Source organism: Hyla sarda, chromosome 3, assembly GCF_029499605.1.
Source record: "Hyla sarda isolate aHylSar1 chromosome 3, aHylSar1.hap1, whole genome shotgun sequence".
In the NCBI taxonomy this organism is placed as follows: Eukaryota; Metazoa; Chordata; class Amphibia; order Anura; family Hylidae; genus Hyla; species Hyla sarda.
Window position 1 is genome coordinate 303627774 of NC_079191.1, and position 20858 is coordinate 303648631.

The 20858-nt window shown below is 45.4% G+C and overlaps 1 protein-coding gene across 4 annotated transcripts in view; it reads left to right on the forward strand.

Moving 5' to 3' along the window:
- The window catches only part of NDUFAF7 (NADH:ubiquinone oxidoreductase complex assembly factor 7), a 262505-nt gene that overhangs the window by 68421 nt on the left and 173226 nt on the right, over window positions 1-20858 (forward strand). For all 4 annotated transcript variants that reach the window (XM_056566974.1, XM_056566973.1, XM_056566976.1 and 1 more), the window contains one exon: window positions 8484-8564. In XM_056566974.1, the coding sequence (XP_056422949.1) occupies window positions 8484-8564 (81 nt within the window). The remainder of the gene's footprint in view (window positions 1-8483; window positions 8565-20858) is intronic.

The following is a 20858-nucleotide window of genomic DNA, read 5'->3' on the forward strand; positions in this document are numbered from 1 at the left end:
CAAATATATTGTATATGTGAATCAATAAATAATTTGTCTACTTTATATTTGCATCATAAAGTTGAATTTTTTTTTACTTTTGGAATACATCAGAGGGCTTCAAAGTTACGCAGCAATTTTCCATTTTTCCACAAAATGTTTTGAAAATCAAAATTTTTCAGACACCAGTTCAGTTTTGAAGTGGATTTGAAGGGCCTTCATATTGGAAATGCCCCATAAATTACCCCATTATAAAAGTATTCAAAATTACATTCAAAAAGTTTAACCCTTTAGGTGATTCACAGGAATAGCAGCAAATTGAAGGAGAAAATTCTAAATCTTAATTTTTTACACTTGCATGTTCTTGTAGACCCAGTTTTTGAATTTTTACAAGGGGTAAAAGGAGAGAAATCTTCCTAAAATTTGTAACCCAGTTTCTCTCGAGTAAGGAAATACCTCATACGTGTATGTCAAGTGCTCTGTCTGTGTACTACAAGGCTCAGAAGGGAAGGAGCGACATTGGGATTTTGCAGAGTGAGTTTTTCTGAAATGGTTTTTGGGGGGCATGTCACATTTAAGAAGCCCCTTTCATGCCAGAACAGCAAAAAACAAAACAAAACCAAAAAAAACACATGGCATACTATTTTGGAAACTACACCTCCCAAGGAATGTAACAAGGGTTACAGTGAGCCTTAACACCCCATGGGTGTTTGACCACTTTTTGTTTAAGTTGGATGTGTAAATGATTTTTCTTATTTTTTCACTAAAATCATTGTTTTCCCCCAAATTTAAATTTTTTACAAGGGTAATAGGAGAAAGTGCCCGTCAAAATGTGTAACCCCATCTTTTCTGAGTATGGAAATACCCCATGTGTGGACAGTAAGTGCACTGCGGGCGCACTACAATGCTCACCATTTGGCTTTTGGAATGCAAATTTTGCTGAAATGGTTTTTGGGGGCATGTCGCATTTAAATAAAGAAAAGCAAAAAAAACAAACAAACACATGGCAGACTATTTTAAAAATGACATCCCTCATAGAACGTAACAAGAGGTACAGTGAGCCTTAACACCCCACAGGTGTTTGACGACTTTTCATTAAAGTTGGATGTGTAAATGATTTTTTTTTTCACTAAAATGCTGGTTTTCCCCCAAATTTTACATTTTTACAAGGGGTAATAGGAGAAAATGCCCCCCCCCCCCAAAAAAAAATGTGTAACCCCATCTTTTCTGAGTATGGAAATACCCCATGTGTGGACTTCAAGTGCACTGCGGGCGCACTACAATGCTCAAAAAAGAATTTTGCTGAAATGGGGGGGCATGTCGCATTTAGGAAGCCCCTATAGTGCCAGAACAGCAAAAAAAAGAAACAAAACACATGGCATGCTAGAAATACTCGCAATCCAAAAAGAACCAATTCATAAAATCTTAATATTTTATTGAACATATATAAGAAAAGGACAGACATTTAAAAATAAGGGCACTGCAGGTAATAACAACAGATTACTGGAGATGGCAAACACAGTGCAACAATACACGGAGTACAGAGACAGATGCAAGAGGTAATATAATGTGCTCTCTAAGGCTGGAAGTAAAAGGATTAACATATGAAAAACCAGTAGCGTCACAAGGTAAGCCAGAGAGGTAATGTCAGAACATAGAAAGCATCCATACAAAAAAAGCTGAATTAAAAAACGGCCAACAAAGACTCTCCGCCATGCAAGTTACCACCTACCACTCCAACCCCAAGGTACGTTTCGTGTTAATGCTTCATCAGGAGGTGTGTCTAAACCCTCAAGCAGGTGGGATTAAGTATCAGATATCAGCCAATCAACAAGTCTTTCACATCACAAGCACACCAAAGCTCCCAATCATCACATAGATCACGAAGTATTACATCATTGTTATGATGGCCAGGTGAAACAAATACCTGTGTGTGTGTGTATAATGCCGGCGTGTGAAGTGCGGAGCACTTCAGACTATCTCTTAGCAGATGCTGTGCTGAGAGTGATCCGTCTGTGTCACATGACGCACCGGCCGCTCCTTCATAGAGCGGGGCAACCACTGCTCCGTCCCGATCAGTGAGGAGTACGGAGCTGACTGGCGCGTCATGTGACCTCTCATGTGATCTGTTGTTGTCACCTGCAGTGCCCTTATTTTTATGATCTACCTATTTTTAAATGTTTTTCCTTTTCTGATATATGTTCAATAAAATATTAAGATTTTATGAATTGGTTCTTTTTGGATTGCGAGTATTTGGTTAATGCGAACCAATTGGGGTTACTTTTTAGCCATTTTTCTGTTGGTAATATAATACTATTTTGGAACTACACCCCTCAAGGCACGTAACAAGGGGTACAGTGAGCCTTAACACCCCACAGGTGTTGGATAAGTGTGAAGGCTATTTGTGAGAGGGGGCGGGGTTATCACTAGCACGATACGCCGCAGGTTCTTCACGTCATCCCCGATGACTGTCGGGTCAGCTGACCGGAAGTTCCCTCAGAGTCGGTGTTGGTAAGTGGCTGGGACTGGCAGAGGCGTGTGGCAACGGCCACCTCGCTCTGCAGGTAAGCCACAGCTTCAGGGGGGAAGTTGTCTCCAGTGGCGCCGTGTGGGTAAATGGCCGGGTCTGGCCTCGGCCAGGCCGGGCGCCGGTTTTCATTGTGCCCCCGTCATGCGCTACGGAGGGCAGCTAGTCACCGCCAACAGCGGGACTCGCAACTGGGAATTGCCGCTGTCATATGTGAATGTCCGCGATGTGACCTTGCTCCCCCACGAGCCTTGTGGGTTGGGGGGGATTTCATATCACCACCGGTGCCATGTTGGCGGTGGGCTCCGTGGTGGCTTCTGCCTGCACTGCTGGCCGTCGTTATCTCTCCCTGCATGCTAAGTGGGAGAGATCGGTCGGCCGCGATTGGTGTGGTGGGGAGAGCCCACCAGGGACCATATCTAAACCCATAGTTTATGCACCTATAAAATATGATGACACGTGTCACTGGACTTGCTGTGTGACTAGACACAACTCTGTGTAGCATTTATACTGTGCACACGCTAGTAACATTCATACTGTGCACATGCTCGTAGCTATTATACTGTGCACACGCTTGTAGCTTTTATACTGTACATGCGCTTGTGGCATTAATACTGTACACGCGCTCGTAGCATTTATACTGTACACACCCTCGTAGCATTTATACTGTATACAAGCTCGTAGCATTTATAATGTACACACTAGGGGTGTGAATCGCCAAGAATTTGGCGATTCGATTCGAATCGCGATACCAGTGTGGCGATTCGATATATCGCGATATATCGCGATACCGTCTAGGTGACGATACATCGCGATATATCGCCCACCTGGGAGCATTCATAGATCCCAATAGACGCCGCTGTCAGCTTTGACAGCGGCGATCTAGTACTCCGGTGCTGCAAAATAAAATAAAACACACTTTATCTTACCTGTCAACGAGCCCCCGGAGCTCCGGTACAGTCCGGTACAGGTGTTCGGTCCCCGGGCTGTATTCTTCTTACTTCCTGTTAGTCCGGCACGTCACATGGAGCTTCAGCCTATCACCAGCGGAGGCGGGACATCGCTGCGGCTGGTGATAGGCTGAAGCTCCATGTGACGTGCCGGACTAACAGGAAGTAAGAAGAATACAGCCCGGGGACCGAACACCTGTACCGGAGCTCCGCGGGCTCGTTGGCAGGTAAGATAAAGTGTGTTTTATTAAAAATTCCACATCCCTAAAAGAATCGATTCAAAAATATTTTGAATCGATTCTGTATCGGCAAATGAAAAATCGCGATTATCGCGAGAATCGATTTTTTCTTACATCCCTAGTACACACATTCGTAGCATTTATACTGCACACTTGATCCCATAATTGTAGTCATAATAAAAAATAAGTAGTTCTATAGTTGTTCTGTGCACACGCTCTCATAGTTGGTGTTATGCAGACGGTCATATAGTTATCCTGTGCACATGTTCCTATTAATTATTTTATGCATACAGTCATATAGTTGTTCGTCCATAAGTTCCTATAAATTCTACGCATACAATCATATAGGGGTTTCCATGCACTCGCTCCTATAATGTATTCTACTTTTATATAGTTGTTCAGGGCACACGTGTCTATAATTTATTCTTCGCAAATCATATAGTTGTTCCTTGCACACACTCCTACAATTCATCCTACAAGCATATAGTTGTTCTCTGCACACGGCCCTATAAATTATCCTACAATCATATAGTTGTTCTCTGCTCGTGCTCCTATATTTTATCCAACAATCATTTAGTTGTTGTGTACTCACTTTCCCACAATTTATTCGACGCACAGTTATATAGTTGTTCTATGCTCATGTTCCTATAATTTATCCAGTCATATAGTTGTTCTGTGCGCACATTCCATAATTGAGTCTACAGTTGTTCCGTGCACGCGTTCCCATAATTTATTCCACGCCTATAGCCTTGTCTTCGCCTACAATCATATAGTTATTTGATGCAACGCTCCTATAATCAGTCCACGTATACGGTGATTCAGTCACTGTGTGCACACGCTCCAACAATTTGTCATGCTCCTATAGTCTGTTCTATGCATACAGTCACATTCTACATATGTTCTTTATTTATTTGGGTTTCGACACGGCCCACCTGTTGATAGGAGGGGCGTGTCATATGTTTATCGTTGCAAGTGCACTTGTAGCCATTGTGTAGTAGCAGTGCTGCTGCTCGGCGCGCTGGTAGTATTGCACATGTAGCCATATTATTTATACTATACGTTAGGGGTGTGAATCGGCAATAATTTGGCGATATATTGTAACGTCATACGCGTATCACGATACTTATCATATCGCGATATACATACGGGACGATATATCGCGATCTATCCCGATTCTCTCTCAAAAACAATGTCTTTTACACTTTTATTAAAACTTCATTTTTTTTTTATACATGGTATTAGACTTTTAGGAGGAATCATTAGATTCCTCAGACAGATGAATAGAGTTCTGTTGAACTCCATTGATCTGCGATCCATTGATAGAGCTTAGTCAAGCCAGGCTCTATCAATGACAGAGCCACGGGACAGCAGGAAACAGAGGTAAGCCCTCCGGCTACCTCCACAGTGGATCGCCCGCCTTCGATCGTGCTGCGGGGGGGGGGGGGGCGATCCAACCCACTAGCCGACCAGGGAGCATTCACAGATCCCTTTTAGACGCCGCTGTCGGCTTTGACAGCGGCAATCTAAAAAGTTGTCAGGGAGTTATGCTAGGCATACGCCGTAGCGTTTATACTCGGTAAATGTTATGTTCCTTCGCTACATACGTTACTTTTGTGGAGGCTTTCGATTTCGGACTGACCAGTCACGTTTTCAGGTCGGTCCGGATACAACCTGACACAGCTTCAGGTTGGCGACGTTCATTTCATACATTGGGTTGAGTTAGCAGTTGGGTTAGGCTACAGATATATAAAAATATATAAGATATATAAATATATATATATATACAGATATATAAAAAAAAATATATATATATATATATATATATATATGTCACTTCATGGTTACGAACGGTCTCGGCTTCAAGCTGTTAGTGATGCTTAGTGGAGTTTTCTAGGCCTGTCACGTCCACAGGTTGGTTCAGTCACTACCCGAAACGACTTTGGGTTGACAACGTGGTCGCTATATGTTTACACGTGTTTATTTGGTTTCTGTTGAGGTTGCGTCTGTCTCAGCTTCAGGTCGTCGATAATACTGGTTATATTTTGGTTGAGTTTCACGATCTTGCCTGTCACGTCTACAGGTCGGTTTCAGTTACAACCTAACACGGTGTTTAGGTTGACGACTAGGTAGTTATCTGTGTGTTCATGTTTAGCACTCAAGATCGTGCATAAGGGCATGGTTTGTTCTGTTTAGATACCATTTTTTATTCCTAATTGCATTTGTTGGGTTTTGGCCACTATTTGCTGCATTTAGCATACTATCAAGGCATATCTGTCAGGCTTCCAGTACTATGTCGCATTATCTTGCCTGACAAGGCGTCTTTGGATATGTCTCATGCCAGCGACGCTGCTCTGCAAAGCATTCAAAAAATGGAGGTTAGTAAGCCCTCTAGCCATCAGGCCTTGGCTGCTGGCCTGATTAGACGGATAGCAGACGATTTGGATATCAGGACAGCTTAAGATTAAAGGCCGCTCTATCAGGTGATTATGGCTTTCTAGGGTCTGGGGAATTCATATACAGATGTAAGGTCAAAATTACATCAGGTGCGGGCGGATACATTATCACGCATTGTGATCGCATAGCAGCGAACGTCATCACCCGGTCAGGTTGTTTTGTACAGTATTTTCCTATGCCCACTAGTGGTGCCCAGTTCGAGTGTTGCAAGTGGTAACAGGAGAAAATGTCACCATAAATTTGTAAGTACATTTCTTTGGGGCAAGGACATAGCTCATATCTGGGCGTAAACAGCTCTGCGGGTGCACACCGGTCACGGAAGAGCGGGAGTGCAGTCAGGGGCCTTGAGCATCTACATGGCTGCCTATGGAGCCAGAACAGCGGGACCCCCCCTCAAGGAGTGTTACATGGGGTAAATTACTAAAATGGGGCACTTAAAATCATCAAACAGGTTATGTTCCCAGAATGATGACCCAGAGCATAGCCAAAACTAAAAAATATGCCCACCCCAAACAAGGGCTGTGGAGTCGGACGAAATTTTGGGTACCTGGAGTCTGAGTCGGCAAACATTGCACAGACTCCGACTCCTACTAAATTTAGATTGGAATAAAAAAAAAAAATTTAAAAAAGCAAGTTTAAATGTCCCAATTCACAAAAAGTTATAATTAATGACTTCTCTATTTTAAGAATAAAGACCAATGCATGCAGTGCCTCAACGGAACCGCAAAACGAACATGTTAAGTGACTGTGAAGAAGCATGCTTTTCATGTTCTTTACTATATGGCACACAATGCACAATTAGGAGCGGCAATACTTATACTTTCCATAGTGTTGTGTTCTGCTGTTACAGGGAACCCATGGGTAACCTTGCCTCTCACTGACAAGGGATTAACGAAATATATTTTCTTCAGGACTAGAGACCCTTGAATAAGTGAAGGGAATGGAGGGTCAATAGTTCAAGACTGAAGCTTTAAACTATTGGAAAAACTGCTGCCATTCAGCTAAGGCTATAAAAACTTGTAAACTCGATTGTTAGCTTAAAGGGGTACTCCGCCCCTAGACATCTTATCCTCTAACCAAAGGATAGGGGATAAGATGTCAGATCACCGGGGTCCCGCTGCTGGGGACCCCCCGGATTGCCGCTGCAGCACTGCGCTATCATTACTGCACAGAGCGAGTTCGCTCTGTGTGTAATGACGGGCGTTATAGGGGCCGGAGCATCGTTACGTCATGGCTCGGCCCCTCGTGATGTCACGCCCAGCCCCCTCAATACAAGTCTATGGGAGTGGGCGTGGCAGTCGTCATGCCCCCTGCCATAGACTTACATTAAGGGGGCGGGGCGTGATGTCATGAGGGGCGGAGCCATGACGTCACGCAGCTCCATCCCCTGTATCGCCCGTCATTATGCACAGAGCAAACTCGCTCTGTGTAGTAATGAAAGCGCGGTGATGGGCCGGCGATCCCGTGGGTCCCCAGCAGCGGGACCCCGGCGATCTGACATCTTATCCCCTATCCTTTGGATTTGGTGGTTTTCTCATTAAAGAAATGGAAAGGATGTGCATGTCAATTGGCTCCGTATTAGTCTCCAGTTTCTCGCAAACACTCTGTAAAAACCTACTGGTAGGACAGTTCTTTGTACAGCCCTGTAGAACATGTAAGCAATAGAAATAAATAAATAATTGGTTGTTAAATGGGAACTGTCATTAAACAATTTTTTATTTTATTTTTTTTGCATATAATCAGGTAAAATGTGTTTTATTCCCGGAAAATAAAAAAAATGTTATGTCAATTTCATGGCCTTATAAATCTGGCCACTAGGGATCTCCCTTCTGGTCCAGACTGCATTCCTTCTGCTCTAAAGCACAGACTTTGGTCTCCTGGCAGGAGACCAAACTCAATTAGTGCTGTCTGGCTATAGGCAGTGAATTGCCCTCGCTCTCCCCGTCTCACACACAGGCATAGAGTGAGTGCTATTCACTGCCTATGGCCAGACCGCACTTCCGCACGAGTTTGGTCTCCTGCCAGTCTTTCAAGAGACCGTTGTGGCCAGATTTATGAGGCCTTAAAAGTGATATAGACATTTTTTTACAGTAAGTAAATTACAAATCTTATTTATTTTACCTGTTCTATCATATGCAAAAAAATATATAATTTAATGGCATATGTACATAAAGTTGGGTAAATTATTTATACATTTTGTAAAAATGTTTAGTTCAGTCCTAATTTGCTTACACCTAGTCTTCTTTAGAAATTCCTGTAATAATAAAAGCATGGTATATGTATAAAAATTCAATGTGTGATTTGTATGTACATCTTTTTCTTAATGTTATTTAGGGCTACTATATGCATCATGACATGCTGGGAGAACATGGAGATTTCATTACATCGCCTGAAATAAGCCAAGTATTTGGAGAGGTATTTGTGCTTTGTATTCCTGTGACTAACATTTTATCCTGTAACCACTATCCACACATTAGCATAATAGTATATATTGAACCAAAGGTCATTCTAGAACAATAACATACTATTAAAAGAACATAGTAGTGTAAGCACTAGGTATCGACCAATATCGTTTTTTTTAGGGCCGATGCCGATAATCGGTGGAGGTTAGGGCCGATAGCCGATAACTTATACCGATATTCTGGTATAAGTTATCGGCTATTTATCCCCCCTCGACACCGCTGCAGGTCATTGATTTAAAGCAGGCGCTTTAAATCAATGCACTGCAGTGGCTTTTGCGGTGCCATAGGCCGCCGCCGCCACCCGCTTCTCTTCCCTACCTGTCAGGGTGGTCCGGGCCATCCATCCTTCCTTCCTGTAGTGTCCGGCAGCATTCCGGGTGGAGGGTCCACCGGTCCGGGCTGTCCTTCTTCTCCGGGGTCCTCTTCTCCACTCCGGGCAGGCTCCGGCCTAGTGCGCTGCATAGACACCGCTGCGCAGTGACGCCCATGCGCAGCGACGCACCTGACGTCACGGCGTAGCGGCATCTATGCAGCGTACTAGGCTGGAGCCTGTGCGGAGTGGAGAAGAGGACCCCCGGAGAACGACAGCCCGTACCGATGCACCCTCCACCCGGAATGGCGCCGGACACTACAGGAAGGAAGGATGGATGGCCCGGACCACCCCCATTACGGGTAAGTTTATTTTATTATTTTTATTGACTCGAGGGTGGGGGAGGGGCCCGACCGGTATAGCGGTATGGGCAAAAATCCATACCGGTATCGCCCAGCACTACGGTGGGGGTGCGACGCGGTGGGTCGTGGGGGCGGGGGGGGGGGGGGCGGTAGCAGTGCGGTTCCGGGGGGCGGGGCATTATCGGCTTATCGGCAAGGTAACTGCCGATACCGATAATGCCCAAAATCGTGATTATCGGCCGATAATATTGGCCATACCGATAATCGGTCGATCCCTAGTAAGCACTGCAACTGTTCCCACCTTGTCACCACCTTGTCACTGCAACTAAATTTCCATAACATTCAGGATGCTGGGAAACCTTTATATTCCAGTAGGTAATCTCTTCACTGCCACAATTAAACCTTACCACATCACTGCACTAGAGGGTCCAAGGCAGCCGTCACTATGGAGGCAGCACAGGAACAGCACTTGGGCCTACAGTATGTAGGGAAGACCTTATAGCGTAACCCACCAAGACCAGATTGCAGTGTGAGCACTTGGCATTATCAGTGCAATCCTCCCAATAAACTATTACTTTCCAGTCAAGTAGATGTATCTCTCCTTAGCACTCTAACCACTCCACCTCCCTCTTAGATCATATACACTATGGGAAGCTGTGACTGAAAGATGATGAATTATGAATAAAGGAGTCTTATAAATGGAGAGTCATTTTTCTTGAAGATATCTTAGTTTATTACATTCAATTAAATTTAACTTTTCGATGCTTGAGGTACATTCACATGTACTGATGTATTTAAAAGACATGTTAATAGACAAAACTGAAGAAAACTGTCGTCACTCTTTGTCTTTCTTTATTTGTGCTGTTTGAATATTTTAAAATGGCTTAATTTGTGTTTTGTTAAAGGCACACTGTCTCATTGAAAATGAGCAGGAGGAACAGAACATATTGATATGTAGTTTTGTGGGAAAAGTTCCTGACTAACTTGTCATTTATTGATTTGAATGTCTGTTCTTTCTGGGCTATGTAGTTATGTGGGTGGCCCCACTCAGTTACTGACAGCTATCTGTGTATAAGTGTGCATAAAGAGACATAAAGTGACAGAGTACAATCACCCCCTTGACTAATTATCCCAGAATATGCAGACATTTACTTAAATAAATGACAAGTTATCATGGAACTCTTCCCATAAAATTATAAATGAAAAGCCAGCGTTGAGTAAACAGAGCAAAAACCAATTAGTTGCCATTGTCAAAATTCTAATTCCCTCTCCCCCCTTTCTGATTTACCAAATAAAACAGAATTGTGTTTTGTTTTAGTTTTTTCTTTTTTCTAAATTGAAATAAAAATCGATCAAAAAGTCTCAACATAAGCCATATTCTTGTACAATATGGCTTATATAAAAAAGGACTTAAGTCAATAGTCAATTTAACTGTAGCAACCAGTGTCAGGCAGCTGCTGCCAAGGCAAATAAAATCATGGGGTGCATCACATAGATGCCCATGACATATAATTAATTCTACCACTGTACAAATCATTAACGTGGTCTAAGGTGATTATCACCTTAGACCACGTTAATGTATATCAGAGGAAAGAAGGTTTCTACACCAGATCAGACAGGGGTTCTTTACTGTAAGAGCAGTGATACTGTAGAACTCTCTTCTGGAGAAGGTGGTTATGGTGAACTCTGTAAAAGAGTTCAAAAGGGGCCTGGATGCATTTTTGGAGAGTAATAAAGTTACAGGTTATGGATATTAGCTTTATAGGGTCAGAACAGTGTTCCAGGGATTTATTCTGTTTACCATATTTGGGGAAGGAATTTTTACCCCTAGTATAAGGGCTTTTTGCCATCCTCTGGATCAGCCCGGTAGGGACACAATAGGGATGTGGGTTGAGCTTGATAGACTTTTTTCAACCTTGTGAACTATGTTACAATAGCCATTACCCTGGGTAATTACACACTTAGAACCTCTAATAAAAGACAATTTTATCATCCGCATACACTTATATCTTGTCCTCTCTCCCCCTTGCTCCAAAAGCACTTATCATCGGGTCAGTTGTTATTTGTATTGCCAGTGGCTCAACCGCCAAGGTAAAGAGCATGGGACGAGAGGACAACCATGCCTAGTACCACATGTCAGCCCAAAACCTTCTGACTGCTTCCCCTTTATAGAGATATACAGTAATTTACTGTAATATGCAGTAATTTACTTATTCTTACAAATTTTTCACCAAAAAAATATTGCTCCATAATCCCCCAGAGAAATTCAGACTCAACCCTGTCAAATGCCTTAATTGGGTCCAATGAGCGAATGAATTCTTTATCAACCGGTAAATATTATGTTTCATTATCCTACCTGGGATAACTGATCATCTCCCACAAAGTCTTTTTCTAATCTATTGGCCAGAACTTTTGCTAACATTTTAACATTAGTATTAAGAAGTGTTATGGGGGGGGGCGTGGCCTGGCTGCCGAGGTGGATGGACGTGCACTAGCAGAGCTCCGCTCCAAAGCCTGCTCCAGCAACTAAAATTAGCATTCCCTGCCAGTTTTTCACCTGTCGCCCAGGACTTACCTGCAGCACCCACAGAGATGAGAGGCAGAAAAAGAAGGCAAGGGACGACTGCCCGGCTGGAGAAATTCTTCTTTACTCCCCTGGAGTCCCGCTCCCAAGATGGGGCCACCGACAGGAACAGCGCTCAGAGTCCGCGTGAACTGCCGCGTACAGCAGAGACCGCAGCTTCTGGCCTCAGCTCTTCACGTCGGCGCTCCGCTTCAGACACTGAGTTGAACCGGCCTAATGATTTCCAGGGCTCCCCGGTCCTCCGGTGCACGGACTCTCCAGCACATGGGCGCTCCCTGGAGACCTCTCCTGACTGACACAGCTGCTGCTCCCTACCAGGAGCAGTGGCCAAGACGCTGGGGCAGCCGTCTACCTGCTCTCCCTCACAGAGTCCATCTTAGCAGAAACTGCGACTCTCACCTGACTCTCCTGAATCAGATGTAGGACAAATGGCCATTACTATGCATCCTCTCAGAAAAGAAGACAATCTACTAGACAACATAGCAGTCACAGAGCAAAGTCTATTGGACACTGCAATGAAAGATATGCTAATGATACTTAGAAAGACATTTCTGCAGGATATGCATTGTCTAGTACACCCTATGCCAGCTGCTATTGATGGTCTGGGAGATAGGGTAGACCAACTGGAGCACAAATTTGGTGAGTTTGCAGACTCACATAATTCTTTGATGCTAATAATGTAATGGAGGATGAAGTGGCGGCCATGAAAGAAAAAATTGCAGACTTAGAAGAGAGGAGCCGTCGAAATAATGTAAAGCTGCGCGGCATTCCTGAAACAGTGGCACCGGCAGACATACCAGCTTATGTTAGAGCCCTCATACACGCAGCTCTACCGTCATGTACCCCGCTGGAACTTGAAGTGGATCGAGCTCATAGGGTGCCCAAACCCAAACACCTAGAGGACAGTGTTCCAAGAAATGTTCTAGCCAGGATACACTTCTATGGAGTGAAAGAACGCCTCATGGAGTTTCCTAGGAAATGGAGGACTTCCCGCACCCTACCACCAAATTGCAGTATATGCTGATTTGTCGGCAGCCACGCTACAAACTCGCAAAGCCCTGATGCCCATTACCACGGCTCTTAGAGCTGCTAAAAGACCATACGGATGGGGCTTCCCCACTCGCCTGTTAATCCGACATAATGAAAAGATGCATGTTGTGCACTCTCTGGATGAAGGAACTGCCCTGCTGAAAACTTGGAATATAACCCCGGTGCTTCAGACAAAACCCACCAGACAAGACCGAGAATGGTCTGGTACCTGATTGCTCCATAATACCCTCCTACGGCGGAGGAACAATTGCTCATTAAACATGCGGGCCCTGTTGGTGGACACTGTCTCCTTGGCCTCGGTGTAGACTCTAACCCCCAGTCAGTTATGACTGACACTCCCAAGGGGATGTCAATTGCATCTTTGGTTATACAATTAATATTGTTTTGTTTGTTGCATTTTCTAGTTTATTTTCTGTATAGTGGCTGGATTTCCATACTACTTTTATTGAAAGCCGAGGTACGTGCTCTCAAATCACCCAAGTGCAAGTAAAAAGTGCAAGTGTTCACACAAAAAAACGTGCACGAGGATGCGGTCTATCGCAAGCCCTTCTCCGAAAGGGCCCCCCAACAAACCAAACCCTTCGCCTCCGGGCCAAAAGGCACCTGCGAGGTTCCAGGTACGATGTCCCCTTTCGCCGAAGCTACTCAGGGACCGAAAGTGTTCCCGGCAAACAACTAGGCATTAACCCCTTCCCGACCTATGACATACCTGTACGTCATGGGTGGCAAGGTGTTCCCGACCCATGACATACAGGTACGTCATGAACATTACTGCCGCAACTCGCGGCATCCCGCAGCGCCCAGAAAGATGGTGGCTATCACTGATAGCCAGCCATCTTACCGTGCGACCACGGGGGGTTTCGTCCCCCACCCCCCCCAGCGATCGCTTCTATCAGCTGGTCAAATCTGACTAGCTGATAGCAGCGTTTCGCTATCAGAATACTTAGCAGCGCGGTGTGTGAGTCCCGATCACAGGGATCGGGACACACACCGCTCTGCTAAGTGTCCCTGACCCGTCCCCTGGCGTCACTTACCCGGCCATGCGGTGTCCCGAGCGGTCCCGGCGCGAGCGGCGTCCTCCATGCGGTCCTGGCTGCGCTGCGTCCCGGAGGTGAGTTTCCGGCAGCAGTGCGGCATCTTCATTGGCAGCAGTGAGATCGCCGTAAAGCGATCTCACTGCTGCCTTTGAGAGTTTCAAAACTGCAACTCCCAGAATGCCCAGACAGCCTTTGGCTTTCTGGGCATGCTGGGAGTTGTAGTTTTGCAACATCTGGAGGTCCACAGTTTGGAGACCACTGTATAATGGTCTCCAATCTGTGCTCTTCCAGATGTTGCAAAACTACAAATCTCAGCATGCTCAGTCTGTCCAGGCATGCTGGGAGTTGTAGTTCTCTAACATCTTGAAGAGCACAGATTGGAGACCATTATACAGTGGTCTCCAAACTGTGGACCTCCAGATGTTGCAAAACTACAACTCCCAGCATGCCCAGACTACCCAAGCATGCTGGAAGTTGTAGTTCGGCAACATCTGATCCTTCAGATATTGCCGAACTACAACTTCCAGCATGCCTGGGCAGTCTGGGCATGCTGGGAATTGTAGTTTTGCAACAACTGGAGGCACACTAGTTGGGAAACATTGTCCGTTTCCTACCTCAGTGCCTCCAGCTGTTGCAATTGTTGCAAAACTATAACTTCCAGCATGCACTGACAGACCATGCATGCTGGGAGTTGTAGTTTTGCAACAGCTGGAGGCACACTGGTTTGAAAACACTAAGTTTGGTTGCAAAACACTTGAAAGTTTATTACTTAACTTAGTGTTTCCAAACCAGCGTTCCTCCAGCTGTTGCAAAACTACAACTCCCAGCATGCACGGACAGCCAAAGGGCATGCTCGGAGTTTGCAACAGCTGGATGTTTGCCCCCTCCCCCCAATGTGAATGTACAGGGTACACTCACATGGGCGGAGGTTTACAGTGAGTGCTGCAAGTTTGAGATGGCGCAAATTTTGCGCTGCAGCTCAAACTTCCAGCAGCAAACTTGCTGTGAAACTCTGCCCATGTGACTGTACCCTTAAAACACTACACTACACTAACACTAACCTAAAATAAAAAGTAAAAAACACTACATATACACATACCCCTACACAGCCCCCCTCCCCCCAAAAAATGAAAAACGTCTGGTACGCTACTGTTTCCAAAACGGAGCCTCCAGCTGTTGCAAAATAATAACTCCCAGTATTGCCGGACAGCCATTGACTGTCCAGGCATGCTGGGAGTTTTGCAACAGCTGGAGGCACCCTGTTTGGGAATCATTGGCATAGAATACCCCTATGCAAATCCCTAATTCAGGCCTCAAATGCGCATGGCGCTCTCTCACTTTGGAGCCCTGTCGTATTTCAGGGCAACAGTTTTGGGACACATATGGGGTATTGCCGTACTCGAGAGAAATTGGCTTACAAATTTTGGGAGGCTTTTTCTTCTTTAAGCCCTTATGAAAAGGTGAAGTTGGGGTCTACACCAGCATGTTAGTGTAAAAAAATAATTTTTTTACACTGACATGCTGGTGTTGCCCTATACTTTTCATTTTCACAAGAGGTGAAAGGGAAAAAAGACCCCCAAAATTTGTAACGCAATTTCTCCCGACTACGGAGATACCCCATATGTGGGCGCAAAGTGCTCTGGGGGCGCACAACAAGGCCCAGAAGGGAGAGTGCGCCATGTACATTTGAGGCGATTTGCACAGGGGTGGCTGATTGTTACAGCATTTCTGACAAACGCAAAACAATAAATATCCATATGTGACCCCATTTTGGAAACTACACCCCTCATGGAATTTAATAAGGGGTGCAGTGAGCATTTACACCCCACTGGTGTATGACAGATTTTTGGAACAGTGGTCTGTGAAAATGAAAAATAAAATTTTTGATTTGCACAGTCCACTGTTTCAAATATCTGTCAAACGCCAGTGGGGTGTAAATGCTCACTGCACCCCTTATTAAATTCCATGAGGGGTATAGTTTCCAAAATGGGGTCACATGTGGGGGGGTCCACTGTTCTGGCACCATAGGGGCTTCCTAAATGGGACATGCCCCCCAAAAACCCTTTCAGAAAAACTCACTCTCCAAAATCCCATTGTCGCTCCTTCCCTTCTGAGCCCTCTACTGCGCCCGCCGAACACTTTACATACGCATATGAGGTATTTCCTTACTCGAGAGAAATTGGGTTACAAATTTTAGGGTGATTTCTCTCCTTTTACCCCTTGTAAAAATTCTAAAATTGGATCTACAAGAAAATGCGAGTGTAAAAAATGAAGATTTAGAATTTTCTCCTTCACTTTGCTGCTATTCCTGTGAAACACCTAAAGGGTTAAAACACTTACTGAATGTCATTTTGAATACTTTGGGGGTGCAGTTTTTATAATGGGGTCATTTATGGGGTATTTCTAATATGAAGACCCTTAAAATCCACTTCCAACCTGAACTGGGCCCTGAAAAATTACGATTTTGAAAATCTTGAGAAAAATTGGAAAATTGCTGCGGAACTTTGAAGCCCTCTGGTGTCTTCCAAAAGTAAAAATTTGTCAATTTTTTTATGCAAACACAAAGTAGACATATTGTATATGTGAATCAGTATGTAATTTATTTGGAATATCCATTTTCCTTTCAAGCAGAGACTTTCAAAGTTAGAAAAATGCTAAATTTTCAAAATTTTCATGATTTTCATTAGATTTTTTACCAAGAAAGGATACAAATATCAGTGAAATTTTACCAATAACATAAAGTAGAATATGTCACGAAAAAACAATCTCGGAATCAGAATGATAAGTAAAAGCATTCCAAAGTTATTAATGTTTAAAGTGACAGTGGTCAGATTTTCAAAAAATGCCCAGGTCATGAAGGTGAAAATGGGCTGGGTCATGAAGGGGTTAACCAGGTTGTCACCAACGAACCAGTAAAACCGGTTTGGCATCCTGCTGAAACAGGATGCCACGGGGTATAGCAGGGAGGTGAGGAACCTAATGGCCACACACACCTCTCCTAGACCGGCAGGAGGAACACCCAGAAGGGCTACCGCACCCTACCAAATCCTAGTGAACAAACAAACACAAAAAGTGGACACAGTGACAAAAAATAAATAAATAAATAAGTGGATGTGCGCAGTGTGTAATACTGCCCGTACATCCGACCGGATCTATAAAAATTCCCAAATCCTAGCCGGAAGGCCGGGATACTAAGGGTGAGTGCCCAGAAGAGTGAGAAAAAAAAGTGCGTGCTATGTGCTTTCATTCAAGTGGGGTTGCCAATCCCAAGTGAATTCCGGCACCCTTGGGTCACCACTCCCAGGGCACTTGTGCACCTCGGCCTTCACTCTACCCGGACCTTAAGACCAGACCCAGCAGGGAACAGGTCTCATCGGGGATGACTGCTGTGCTATACAGCCATCCCTGGTACACCCGTCCTACTGTGTAGTTCCCCATCCTGCCTTGGTGGTCTTCCACACCGCCAACTAACAGGAAAGGTACTACACTTGATCTTAGCCAAAAGGCCGAGCACGCACTTTTTTTTCTCACTCTTCTGGGCACTCACCCTTAGTATCCCGGCCTTCTGGCTAGGATCGGGGAATTTTTATAGATCCGGTCGGATCCGGTCGGATAACCGGATAACACCAGATGCCTATTAAACATTTTCTCACATCTGGAAAATACAGGTACCCGGGCGGTGGTTTTGGCGCTGGATGCCGAGAAGGCGTTTGATCGCCTACGTGGTTGTTCGCCTTCTCGGTCCTAGCGCACATGGGTTTCTCAGGCATGATCCTTTCAGCCCTACAGTCCCTTTACTCATGCCCATCAGCCCGAGTATTAGCAAACGGGGCACTTTCGGATCCCTTTTTAATTACAAATTGCTCGCATCAGGGCTGTCAATTATCCCCACTCCTATATATATTGTCCATGGAACCGCTAGCATAAAAAATACATACTGACCCTAAAGTACAGGGTATATCCATAGGACAAAGTAACCATGTCATATCGTTATATGCAGATGATGTGATCCTTTGCCTATCCCATCCTGAGACTTCGCTGCCGGCGGTCGTGGACAATATTTTATTAACATACTACCATGTAAATGCGGCCAAAACTCAAGCATTACCTGTTAATCTCCTATCCCCAATCATAACCACACTTAAATCTTCTTTCTCTTTCAACTGGAAATCGCATAGTCTGCAATATCTAGGTATTCAGGTGACTTACCACAAACTTTTGTTCCAAAATAACTATGATCCTCTATTGCTAACAATATCAAAGGAGATGGAACGTATAACTAAATATGAGCTTTCTTGGGTGGGTAGGATTGCAACATTCAAAATGTTTCTCCTCCCGAGGTTTCTGTACCTCTTTCGCACCCTACAAATCAACGTACCCAACTCCTTCTTTCACAAAGCCCAATCACTGCTTACATCATTCATATGGGCGGGGGGCAGCCCCAGGTTGTCTGCAGCTATCCTCAGCAAAACAAAATTACCCGGGGGTCTAGGATCTCCTGATCTAAAACAATATTCTGTAGCTACTGTGGTATCCGCTCTGAGGCATTGGTGGCGCGCGCGGGTGGATCTCCCATGGGTGAACATAGAGAACCAATCCATTACCCCTCATACAGTTAAATATCTCCTTTTTCTACCATTTTGGGACCTACACATCCCAGAGTTCAAAAATCCCCTAGTAGAAGCTTCCTACAAAGCATGGAAATTTTTTATTAAAACGTCTTCTACCCCAACTACTCCTATGAAGGGGGATATACCTCTATCTTTAATCCAGGCGCACATTCCCGACCTTGACCTGAGGGGATGGGTGAGTAAAGGTATCACACATGTACGCTTCTTATTCGAAAATCCCGCATCGCAACACCTAAAAAAATTCTGAACGTTAAAACATACATACCTATTACCCCAAGCAGATTTTTACAAATACTTACAAGTACGCCATTTTTTAGCAAACCTAAACCCCACACAATCATCTGTTGATGATACTACACTACGTTTTTTGGCCCTCCCCTTGAAAGATCTAAAACCTTTATATCGTAACCTTACCCACCCTGACTTGTTTGTAAAGTCTCACCCATTTAGATATTGGGAGAGGGATCTAGGTCACACTTACACAACAGCGGAATGGCAGCATGCATTCAAATCCCTCCACGCAGCATTTCAATGCTCAACACATGTGGAATCAGCATTTAAAACCATTCTAAGGTGATACTATACTCCAGATCGACTAGCCCGTATTTATCCTGATTCCTCCCCATTATGCTGGAGAGGATGTGGAGGGAATGGCTCCTTATACCACATACTATGGCATTGTCCATTAACCCCTTAAGGACGCAGGACGTACTCAAACGGCCCCTTTTGAGTACGTCCTGTCAAATCCCGGCCCCCCGCCGCTAGCCGGAGCGGAGCCGGTGCCCGATGCCTGCTGAAATCTTTCAGCAGGCATCGGGGCATATCGCCCAGGGGGGTCATTATGCCCCCCCATGTCGGCGATGGCCGCAGATCGCTGGACAATTCAGTCCAGCGATCTGCGGCAGATTCCGGGTCAATCGGGTCTCCAGTGACCCGGAATTACAGGCTGTTTGGGGCTGTCTCCGACGGCCCCAAACAGCCAGAGCCTGCAGGGGTGAGGTGGCACTGGTGCCACCTCACGATCGCCCTGATTACCGGCCGACCAATCAGGGCGCCTGCTGCGGGTGTCACTCCCGCAACCCGCTCCGCCCCTCTTCGGGAGGACGTGAGCGGGTGCGGGACACCCCGATCCCCCGCGTGAATGTTGGGATCGGGGCCCCAGGAGCGACGGCCGCGGCGGAGACGACGAGGGACTGACCTGTGCGGCGAGGATCGTTGGAGGTGAGTGACAGCAAAAAGGGCATGCTGGGAGCTGTAGTTATGCAACAGCAGGAGGCAGACCACCACAACTCCCAGCATGCCCTTATGGGCATGCTGGGACTTGTAGTTTTGCAACAGCTGGAGGCACATTTTTTCTATGGAAAAGTGTACCTTCAGCTATTGTGTAACTACAACTCCCAGCTTGCACCAACAGCTAAAGTGCATGCTGGGAGTTGTAGTAGTGCATCTGCTGGTTGCATAACTACAACTCCCAGCATGCCCGTTGGCTGTCGGTGACTGCTGGGAGTTGTAGTTTTGCAACAGCTGAAGGCACACTGATTTATGTAGCAAACCAGTGTGTCTCCAGCTGTTGCATAACTACAGTCCCCAGCATCCCCAGCCAAAGTAGTATGCCTCCAGCTGTTGCATAACTACAAGACCCAGCATGCCCTTCCGCTGTCCGTACATGCTGGGGGTTGTAGCTTTTGCAACAGCTGAAGGCACACTGGTTGCAAAACACTGAGTTTGTTACCAAACTCTGTGTTTCACAACCAGTGTGCCTCCAGCTGTTGCAAAACTACAACTCCCAGCATGCACTGATAGACCGTACTTGCTGGGAGTTGTAGTTTTGCAACAGCTGGATGTCCCCCCCCCCCCCCCCCCAATGTGAACGTACAGGGTACACTCACATGGGCGGAGGATTACAGCAAGTATCCGGCTGCAAGTTTGAGCTGCGGCAAATTTTCTGTCGCAGCTCAAACTGCCAGCGAGAAACTAGTGTGAACCCCCCGCCCGTGCGACTGTACCCTAAAAACACTGCACTAACACACAATAAAAAGTAAAAAACACTACGTATACACACCCCTATACAACCCCCCTCCCCTCCCCAATAAAAATGAAAAACGTCTGGTACGCCACTGTTTCCAAAACGGAGCCTCCAGCGGTTGCAAAACTACAACTCCCAGCATGCACTGATAGACCGTACATGCTGGGAGTTGTAGTTTTGCAACAGCTGGATGTTCCCCCCCCCCCCCCCCCCCCCCAATGTGAACGTACAGGGTACACTCACATGG